At 40.2% G+C, this 11840-nt stretch overlaps 1 protein-coding gene across 1 annotated transcript in view; it reads left to right on the top strand.

The window, feature by feature from the left end:
• The window catches only part of Uxs (UDP-xylose synthase), a 53581-nt gene that overhangs the window by 24973 nt on the left and 16768 nt on the right, over positions 1-11840 (top strand). Inside the window, exons 2-4 of the mRNA XM_076188350.1 lie at positions 5774-5871; positions 6802-6945; positions 9798-10083. Of these exons, the coding sequence (XP_076044465.1) occupies positions 5774-5871; positions 6802-6945; positions 9798-10083 (528 nt within the window). The remainder of the gene's footprint in view (positions 1-5773; positions 5872-6801; positions 6946-9797; positions 10084-11840) is intronic.

The raw sequence follows: 11840 nt of genomic DNA, 5'->3' as shown, positions 1-11840 counted from the left end.
CCAAGAACGACGTTACCGCGGTCCATTTGCTGAAATATTGGAACAGTGTGGCAAACAAAAAATGATGACATTGCAATGGAAGAAAACGGAATGAGGTAGATTTTCCATTTGCCGTCTAGCGAACAATGCACTCCATTTTGCATCATTGATAAACTAAGACTGCAAATAGCTGCTACGTACATGAATACTATTCATATGGTTTGCAATGATGTAATGTTCATAGTGGATGTCATAGAAATCAGTTGGAAGTGACTGGCTCCATAATTATTGATAGACAAAAGGGTGAGCAAGGGATGAAGAATGGTTGCATGAATACGGTGGAACATTAGACAAAAAAAAAATCTCATTAGCAGGATCCCATGAAGTGTCATCAATCATCATTAGTTTTCACGGAAGCTCTCTGTCTTCCCCATCTTCACGTGGGAATTGGTGACATTCGATTGTTCTGTGAAAACCACTAGATTGACGCCCAGCGATTATTGATAAAAACAAGCGCTACTACCATATTTTCGACATGGATGGAAAAAAATGGGGGAAAAAGTCCCCAGCGTATATAATTTGAAAGACGAAAAAATTCCACCATTTCAACCAAAACCAGTTACATTTTCCGCGCCAAAGTCCTTGAATTCCATTGCCATTCCATACCATATTTTCACTGACTAGAGTGCCCCATACACCCATCAAAATTCAGTCTTAACAATTTCATTGAAGTTTGATCTACTACGTAGTGTATTACATTCACAATGAGATATCGAGTACAGCACTGACAGCGTATTTTAAATAAACACTTGTATCTTCATTGTCCAACGTGTGTATTCATGATGGATTATTGCATAGAAAAATATTGTGTTAACTCTAGTCATCGTGTCTTGTAAATAGACCGACAATTGCGCAGTCTAGATTTTAGAATAACGAGTCATTTCACTATATATATATATATATATATATATATTATATATATGTGTGTGTGTGTGTGTAAAAGGGAAGCAAATTTTCTGCGAGAGGAGTTGAAAACGAAAGGATTTTTTTTTCTTTTTTGCAGTTTAGTTTTTTCTAACCTTCTCTATTTTCCTGATGGATTTTCCTTCAGGCGGAGTTGCATAAACTAAACTTGCGTCATTTTCAGTTTCTACAATGTTTCTTCTTAAGGAAGACATCTTCAGGAATGTCTATAATGACTGAAGACAAATAATTACAAATGGTGTTAGGACAACAGTATAACCGGAATGAACAAGTAATACATAAGAGGGTTGGTACTTGGATATGAAATGTACAGTGTGGGAAAACTGAAAGGTATCGTGGCTTTTATACGCCCGTCTGCTCCTGTCGAGAAGAGTAAGGATGAGAGATCGCGTGGTGAGGTTACCCAAGTTGGATGCGCGGGAGGGAGGCAGGGGAGGAAGAGGATGTTATATATAATTATTTCCCATTGATGGACGTTTATTGTTCGGCGTTTCGGTTCTAGTCCTAGGACCGGCTTCAAGGGTGTGATGGAGTATATATGGACCACCTTGAAAATATCAGGCGAAGAGAAGTCTATAGCGGAAATATATATATATATATATATATATATATATATATATATGAAGGATGCATGGTCTCAGAATACAATATATTGGGTTGTTTCCCGCAACCAAAACGGACGTACATCATTACTGCAGTATTATATATAGATGTTTCTATGAAATCTCTCTCTCTCTCTCTCTCTCTCTCTCTTTATTGTCCGACCATGTAAGGCAGTGGTTCGCAAGGTGGGAGTAATATGACAATTGTGGAAGGGGGAACGGAGATCTGTGAAAAAAAAACGAAGAATTCGGGGAACCGATGGAACAATACGACATTTTCCGACTGGACATTGTGTAGAGTAGACTATACTATGATACATAAGAGATTATACACATTCTAACTAAAGTATTTAGGACATTTGCAATATTAACGAATACTGACGAGCTTTGCGAAGTGGGGTTAAACAATCCGAAAGAAAATCAACTACTGAGTGGAATGTTTTTTTTTTTCATATATACGACAGCCATCATTATTCTTTATTTATTAATCTGCTTATGTTATTTTGATTTTTTATTTCTTCTTATTTTTCCCCGCGCATATCCGGTTCGAAGCTTACCGAGGATTAAATCTCGTCTGCATCTCTCTCTCTCTCTCTCTCTCTCTCTCTCTCTCTCTCTCTCTCTCTCTCACACACACACACACACACACACACACACACACACGACTCGGTGGCGCGGTTGATAGAGTCCCTGGCTGTCACTACGGCGGTCCGGGTTCGACTCCCGCCCAGGGCTGAAATAATTTCAGTATCGCTGCGCTTTGAGTCGTTACTCCAACTCTCGTGGGCGGGGAGTTGGGTGTGTGTGTGCGTGTAAGGTCGCAGCACTACCCATAGATCGGTCATGCGACCTCTGAGCTCTCTTCCGGGAGGGAAATAGCTGTCGATCACGACTCCAGCACGTGATCCAAAGACCAAGCTGAATACACACACACGCGCGCGCGCGCGCAACCTCGTGGCGCTGTGGTTAGAGTTCATGCCTGCCACTACGGCGGTCAGGGTTCGAATCCCACCCAGGGCTGAAATAATTTCAGTATCGCTGCGCTACGGGTTGTTACTCCAACCCGTGGGCGGAGAGTTGGGTGTGTGTGTGCGTGTAAGATCACAGTATTACCCATAGATCGGTCATACGAGCTCTGAGCTCTCATCCGGGAGGTTAATAACTCGATCACGAGTCCAACACATGATCCAAGACCATGGTGAACATGCACACACTTATTCTTCAGTCATCATACCTCGTTTTAAATCCACGTATTGTTTCAGCTTAGGCAATTTCGCAAGAATATTCCAGGGTGTTATGTATCTCTATGGGAAAAAAAAACTGTGTGTGTGTGCGCGCGCGCGCGCTCCCGGTCCGTCTCCGGGTCATGTCCGTGGCCTCTGACTTCTCCTCCACATGTTTTTCCTCTACAATTTTATTGCCGCCATCTCTCAAGGATACTGGCGTTCTCGCCTGGGCTCCTTCCTCCAATTACTTTGCACTGTTCGACGTTTTTATGTATGGTTTACGTTACCCATTCACTATTTTTAGTTCTTAACCATAGCCCCTCGCTAATATGATTTTATTTGTTTATTTCCTTGTTCATGTGTTTGTTAGTCTTTTCATAAATCGTTAGAATTCTGGAGTGAATTCTTGATAAGTCCGCTAGGAATTTGTTAAGAGACGCGATTTTTTAACGTGTTCTGTTATTTCGTTGGGACCTATTTGGTTCATACGGAGTTTGCCTATCGTTCCATTATTAAGATTTACTGGATCTTGTTATTTATAAGTGTTAGAGCATTTTTTATTTAAACTTTTTATTCCTCTTTGTACGCTGGGTGAAGAGCTACTTGCGTTACTCGATTGTTTTTCTTGCACATTGGACGGTCTGAGTATTTCATGACGTCGAATATAGAGGAAGTTCCATTAGATTATTTTTCTTTTTATAGATGAAGTTCCATTAGATTAATTTTCTTTTTATAGATGATGTTCAATTAGATTAATTTTCTTTTTATAGATGAAGTTCCATTAGATTAATTTTGTTTTGATAATAGCCAATCACGTGTGATCAGACCCGACATGCTGTAGCCGCCGTGTTTAGGTTTTGCCACTGTATTTACGTTATTACGCAGGAAAGGGTCAACGAATGTAAGCCCCGTCTCCTACTCTGCAATTTATGATACCTAGCCTCTAATTCTTTTACTGTTTCAATTTAGTTTATATCCTTAATTTCCAGTTATCATGTTTAGATTTAGATTCATGTATCTTGCTTCCAAGTTATTCCAGTAAGTTGCGCATCTACTTGGAAACATTTTTCTTCACATCCTACAGACATGTAATCTTTCTTAATTTGTTCTCATGACTCCTTAAAGCCTTCCTATCCTTAATCAAGCAAAGCAGCATGGAAACTTAAAGTATATATCCTCTTTCTCATCATCCCACACATCCGCATAGTGAAGGCAACGTCATTGTAATTTTTTGTTATATCGCAAGTCTTTTGTCATTGTCCCTATCCTGAGGCCACGCGTGCGCCATAATTCATTTGCACCTGGTGTTTCGCTTTTCATATTGGAGGAAAACATACGATAAAAGAAGTCTCGCAGAATACTGTTTGCTCTTTGGGTTGGCTGGTTGCTGAATAGTAACAATGACGATAGTAATAGTATCGAGGCTGATTGTTGAATAAGAACAATGACGATAGTAGTATCAAGGCGCTTGTAACCTTGTCGACAGCAACAACAACAATAACAACCATAGTTATGCACAAATGTGGATGTGGTTGTATATTACCAATGGTTACCGTGTAATTCGCCATGGTCTTGGATCATGCGCTGGACTCGTGATTGACAGCTATGACTTTTGAGTGAGAGCTCATAGCTTATACCTCTGATGGATAATACTGTGACCACACACACACACACTTCGTGACGCTGTGGTTAGAGTTCTCGCCTGCCATTACGGCGGTCCGGGTTCGACTCCCGCCCAGGGCTGAAATACTTTCAGTATCGCTTCACTGTGGCGTGTTACTCCAACTCTCGTGGGCGGGGAGTTGGGTGTGTGTGTATGTGTAAGGTCACAGTATTACCCATAGATCGGTCATACGAGCTCTGAGCTCTCATCCGGGAGGTTAAAACATAGGAGGGATACAAGGTAACCTACTAAATTGGATGGAAAATCTCTTGCATGGAAGGAGAATGAGGGTAGTGCTCAGAGAAAAGAGTTCAGGTTGGGAGGAGGTGATTAGCGGAGTTCCACAGGGATCGGTATTGGTTCCAATAATGTTTGCTTTTTATGTGAATGACATGGATGAAGATGTGGAATGGTACTTGAGCTTCTATGCAGATGATGCTAAATTGCTGAGGAAAGTGAATTGTGAAATGGATTGTGAATTACTGCAGAGAGACCTCAACAATGTTTGAAAATGGAGTCAGAAGTGGGAAGTAGACTTGAACATCAATAAATGTAGCATAATGGAATTTGGGGAAAAAAATATCAGGACAACATAAAATTGAAACAAAGGAAGTAAAGAAAGTGGGATCTGAAAAAGACCTGGGAGTAATCATCACAAATGACATGTCCCCTGATAAACAGATAAACAAAATTGTTGGAGAATCCTACAACTTTCTAACATTAATAAAGGTGGCTTTTACCTATTTGAACAAAGAAATTGTAGAAGGAAAAAAATACTAGTCACACTAATAAGGCCTAGACTGGAGTATACTGCAACACAATGGTCACCCAATACCAAAAATAATATAGAGAAATTTGAAAGAATCTAGAGAGCAACAACGAAGATGGCCCTAACACTTTCAAACCTGTCATATGAGGAGATACTGTCAAAATTGAATTTACCAACTCTGGATTAGAATGCTTACTTTGCCCTAGACTGAAATACAGTACTACCTCTCATTAACAGACTAAAAGGGGGGTAACAGTGTCTGTTGATGTGAATAATCTGTTGATTTGGAGTGGTTTGTGGGTGCCATAGTGACTGCACGCACTAAACAACAGCACCAAAAACACCACAAACACAGCTAATTAACGTCCGTTAATGAGAGGTAGTACTGTACTATAATTTTTTGACATAAGTTTGTTAGCTCCTATCATAGCACCTAGATGAATACAATAAGGTAAATACCTTCTCACAAATTTAATACAAGGTATGATAAATGTAGAAGGAGTCAGGGCCCCACAAGGTAATTATAAATGACAATTTTTGTTTCTTTCAGTGCTGTCCATCTGGTCTATAATGGTAACCTCACAACAACCCGGACTTGTTCACAAACGACTGGCTGAAATTGACTCTACAGGATTAAAGGAAGACAAGGTATGTCTTCAGTTTGTGTATCAGATGCTCACAGGCAGTTAAGTAAAGGTCTTTACAGTCAGAAGTGATATGACTTGATTTGTTGATGGATGACATGATATAACTTGAATCCTCTACCTACCCAAAAGTAATTCCATTGTGTGCTGGATCAATAATTGTTAATACCATGAAGAAATTCAACTAATTTTCTTTTTCCCCTCTGTGTTGAATACTGCAACTCTTCTCACAATTGTAGGCATAGGAAAAGTTAGCTCCTTTAATTCACTCCCTGAATCAGGACAGTTCTTCTTGGTTCAGAGATGAATTGACTGAGCTGCCTAACCTTTAAGTCATACATGCCATAAATTAAGCAGCCAGCTTGCCCAAGCACTGCAGTCTGTGGCTGTCTCCCACAGTGTGAAGGACACAACAGTGTTTCATTTCCCACAAACCTTGGGACTGTATTATAAACCTAGTATGGGGGTGGGGAGAGCTTGTAGCCAGCCCTCATCAGGTTTATCAAGCCTGTTGCACAGGTGGCCAGGGTGCTGCAAACAAGACATGAGCACATTGAATCAGGACTGGGGTGAACCTCCAGCAGACTCCATGTGAGCACCTGGAATATTCCAGAGACAGTCAGCTATCTATTTTATTAATTCAGCTCAAGATACTTGGGATGGATATAGTGATTCTCTTTCTGTTGAAGAAACAGCATAGAGACCTACCCAGATATATATTACAGACAGCTGTCCAAAGTTTCTAGTCAGTAAAACTCAAAGCATAAGATGCTCATATAATAATGTAGATTGTGTATATTCATGTTAGGTAATTAGGATTAGTGATGATGCTAGTGAAATTTGTGTGTGTTGTGTTTTGTGCATTATCTAGTTAGGTATTTTTCAAATTATTGTTTAGTCACTGATCTATTCAACAGGCTATTTTACATTTTAGGATGCCAGTGAAATCAAGGACATTAAGGATGCTCAAAACAAAATTGAAGAACTTGAAAATCGACTGAAAGAAATGGAATATAGAATCCCCAAGAAATACCCAGATGTGCAGTTTCTAACATATAAAGACAGAAAGAGGATTTTGGTAAATATGCCTTTTATGTTTTGTAATGGGAAATATTGTAGTGCAGTATATCTGCAATACCTCCCACAGTGCTTTCCTGTCTACCCTGTCATAAGTTTTTTTCCAAATCCATAAAGGCCCAAAAAACATCCTTACCTTCTAAAGATTTTTCACATGTCTGCCTTACCACAAAAATTTTATCCAAAAAATCCATACCTGTCCTAAACCCACACTGTTCCTTATCCTTCTGAAAATACTACATTCGCACTTGTCCCCTTCTCCCCTAAAGCGGAACTATACAGGCACTCCTCCAGTCCTTTGGCACTCTATCCTCTTTTAGACAAACATTAAACAACCTCACCAGCCAGTCCACCATCACTGTATTTCCATTTTTTTTAGACACTACATGACACCCATCTAACCTAGGTGCCTTACTTGCTCTCATCATTTTAATAACTGCTTTCATCTCTTCTTATTTCTCCACCATTTTCCTCATTCATCACATGTCATTTTCTTAACACCTCCCACTGCAACTACCTTTCCCTCCCTATACTCCTTCACACTTAGCAACTCCCTAAAATACTCTGCCCACCTTCATCTTACTGATGTTTCTTCCATTATCATTTCTCCATCTGTACCTTTTACATTTTCTTCTACTTGATTTGCCTCCTCTTCCTCTCTTAATTTCTTTCCAAATCTTCTTTTTATTACTTTCAAAATTTTCTGTCATATTCTTACCCCATGTCACATCTGCTTTCCTTTTTGCCCCCATTATCTTATGAGAGGGTTAGGGTGTCATTTCTTGCCTTGAAGGTTGAGGGGATGGCAGTTCAAATCCTGCTGCCGGTGAGGTTGAACCAAGGGCATGGTTCATTGAATTCCACTCTAGAAAGTCCTCTGTAAGGGACACCATCCTAACCTTCTGATAGGGGTGAGTTTGTGATGTTAAACCATATCATCATCATTATCTTATGCTTTACTTCTCTTTTCTTTGTATCTCTCATACAATTCTCTTCCCCTATTTTGCAACCAATCTGTGAATGCTCATTTCCTCTCTTCTACAATCTTCTTTGCTTCATCATCCCACCACTCACTACCCTTCCTTCTATTTCCTCCCATCCTTCTTGTTCCACACACCATCTTTGCAAACCTTGTGACTCCCTCCTTGAAACATCCCCATTTGGCCTGGCACTCTACACTTCCCAACCACTGTTTATTGGTTTGCCTTCTGCCCTAGCATTGAAATCTCCCAATACCACTACATTGACATTTATCCCTAAACCCTTTATGTACTCATTTAATTCTATCCAAAAAGCCTCCCTATCCTCTACACTTCAAACTACCAGGCCCATATGCACTTACAAAGACCCACATTTCCCATCCCAGTTTCACCTTTATCCAAATTAACCTTGAAGAAACCTCCTTCCACTCCACTACATGTTTACCTATCTCTTCACTTACTAGTATAGCCACCCCTTCTCTCCCTTGTCCTCTCTTCACTCCTGACACCCAACTACACTCCCAAACTCAAACTCACCCCTCCTTTTCAACTTAGTTTCACTCAATGCCAACACAACCATTTTTCTTCTCGCAAACATTTTGCCTATTTCTTCCCTTTTACTTTCATCTGTACCACATCCATGTACATTAAAAGACCCAAACCTTAGGGTACTGGTTGGAAAACTCCCAGACCCTTCTAATTATAAGGTAATAAAACTAGCCAAATCTGTAATCTCCTGCAACTTTGCAATCAAGGTTATCTTTTTCAACTATGAAACTACATTACCTTCACTGGTAAATGGCTTAATCATGTCCATGGTAATTTTGAAGGTTGTTGATCTGTCCTTCTCAGAAAAGGCCTAAATAGATTGTTGTAATGCTTGACTCACCATGTCAGTGATTGTTGTAATCAGGAGTCAATGAATGGACCCACCATCTCAAGGCCTCCCTTGACGTGTAATTTCCATAACAACGACTTACAACAACTGTAGCTCCAGAGACCAACAGACCTCTCATTTTAATGATACAACTTGAAGTACTCCCACAAGTGTGACCACCAGAGAAATCAAATGTTGTCGCTAGGAATAACAAACTGTTTCATACCAAATACACCACAGCTGTTTCAAAATATATAGTGTGCATCTGTCGAAAAGGATACCTTTATCTCAAATTAAAGTTGGTATGCATATTAATGATATGGTAAGAAAAAATATGGAGGCTATGACCAGAATGTGTGATATATATTGCATCATATTTTAAAAGACTTATTAAAATATCTTTGAGACCGATATTGGTAGAAATTTCAATTTTGTACCATTATTCATCTCCTTCTCTACATTGATGATTATGGAATAAAAATGTGTGGTTGATGAGTAGGCTTAACCTGTCATTACTATGATATTCTTTAAATTGAAGATATTCAGGTCGCAAAACACTCCACAATAAACCTTCAGATTCTGTACTCTGCCAAACTTTTCCAGACATCAACACAACTGAGTAATCACTCCCAAGACATGTAACAGTTACAGTGACATCATGCCTCCATACAGGTCAATATCCCACACTGAAATAACACCAACTCAGAATTCATCTGACAACAGACACCAATTGCCCCATATGCAATCACCACAGAAAACATAGAACACCTCATTCTGCAATGCCCTGTAGTCACTATATCCAGACAACATAGAATCTCTTCTGAATGGCTTAGGTCTCTCTTGCAAAAGAGACTTAGAACAAGAGTTTGATTGGTATGCCCTTCAGCTGACTAAAATTGTGTGATAATAGCCAGAACTATCAAATCTAAAATGTTTAAGAGTAATCTGAATTATATACCATGACATCATTTTCCTATAAGCACTGCTTTACTTCAGATCACTGGAGGTGCTGGCTTTGTTGGTTCCCACCTTGTAGACCATCTCATGATGGAAGGTCACGAGGTCATTGTAGTCGACAACTTCTTCACTGGACGGAAACGGAATGTGGAACACTGGGTTGGACATGAGAACTTTGAGTTGATCCACCATGACATTGTCAACCCTCTGTTCATTGAGGTGGATGAGATATACCACTTGGCCAGTCCAGCATCTCCTCCACACTACATGTTCAATCCAGTGAAGACGATCAAGACCAACACCATTGGCACCATTAATGTTTTAGGTAAAAGCCGCTCTTATGTATGAGTATAGCTGTGTTCTTTTTCATTTCTTGGAGTTTTCCTTCCTGTGGGGGGACAGTTAGCCTTTGTGTGTGTATGTATTCATGCACTGTCTGTGTGTGTGCATGTATGTGTACATGTGCTATGATTCACCACAGTCTTGGGTCACATGTTGAACACATTCTAAACAAATGAGAGCTCAGAGCTCATATATGGCCAGATCTATGGGTAATGCTGTGACCTTACATGCACACCCCCCCAACTCTTTGCCCACTAGTGTTGGAGTGCCAGCTTGCAGCGCAGCAATTCTGAAATTATTTAAGGCCTGGATGGGACTCGAGTTCAGATTGTTAAAGTAGGAATTGAGAATGGTACCACTGCACTGTCATGACAGTGTGTCTTTGTATTTACCTAGTTGTAGTGTATGGCTGGGAGCAATGCCCGTGGGATCCTGTCACTTTTCTTCCGTTTGTCAAACTTTGCCTTGAATTCTCTTGTAGTGTTTGCTAGGGTTATATTTTCATAAAACTTTTTCTACAAGTTTGCATCTCTATATAAAAACCTACAGTACTAGACATAGGATTGGTCTGCCCAGTTGAAAACAGAAAATGCACCAACTTTGTCAAATAAATAAAAGTAAAAAATAGAAAATATAATACATATACAAAGACTTTTTCCCTATACAAGGGAAGTAGCCAAAGTCAAAATGCATAAACCCACTCTCATCCACCCCCTTCCCTCCCTTTTTCTTGGTTCCTGGATGACAGGTCATCCCTGAATCTCGCACACTGCCCTGGGTCAGAAGCAATGCAACAAGACATAGCACATCCACAGCAAGGCCACTTCATTCAGTTGGCGACCCTCCTCTCCATCCCCTCATGCAGAAAAAGAGAAGACCGAGAGAAATCCCAACAGGTTGCATCAAAATATCATTCACACATACTCCTTCACCCCCCATACCTCACCCACTCCCTTCCATGCATTACAACATTGTCCATACACAACCATTCTCCACTCATCCCTATCTTTTGTCTTCTCTATTTCTTTCTCAAGGGACATCCCCCTCTTTCCCAACGCCCCTTTCACCCCATCCATCTATCTCGTCCTTAGTCGCCCCCCCTCATGTACACTCCATGAGGTGAGCCAGTTGTTGTTTGCTGATGACACTGCACTTTGGCAAGGTCAGAGGGAGAATTAACCCATAAACTGCACAGTAGGGTTCCAGCAGTCATACCTGTGGTATGCAATTATCAGCAATAAAAAAAAGTTCTCAAATAATTTTTACTGTTATAAAATGAAAGTTTGCATGGACAAGTATAGGAAGACCAAATATTAATTCATTATTTACCTTTGTTCAGGCATGGTAATGTAGTGAAGTGAATAGGGTTCCAGCAGTCATACCCGTGGTGTGCAATTTTTGGTATAAAAAAAGTTCTCAAGAATAATTATCACTGTGTCAGGATTAGAAATGGAGAGCGAGTGGTTTGAGGTAAAGGTGGGACTTTGTCAGGGATGTGTTATGTCACCCTGGCTGTTCAACTCGTACATGGATGGGGTGCGAGAGGAAAATGTAAGGGTGGGTGTCAGGGATTGGAGATGGTTAAAGAAAATGGAGAAAAGTGGGAGGTGAGTCAGCTGTTGTTTGCAGACGACACTGTGCTTGTAGCAGGATCAGAGGAGGGATTGAGGAAGTTGGTGACAGAGTTTGGGAGAGTGTGTGAAAGAAGAAAGTAGAAGATAAATGTGGGTAAAAGTAGGG

This window comes from Oratosquilla oratoria, chromosome 7 (assembly GCF_046742065.1).
Source record: "Oratosquilla oratoria isolate Oo_2021 chromosome 7, ASM4674206v1, whole genome shotgun sequence".
Lineage (NCBI taxonomy): Eukaryota > Metazoa > Arthropoda > Malacostraca > Stomatopoda > Squillidae > Oratosquilla > Oratosquilla oratoria.
This window is presented reverse-complemented; position numbering and strand designations above follow the sequence as displayed.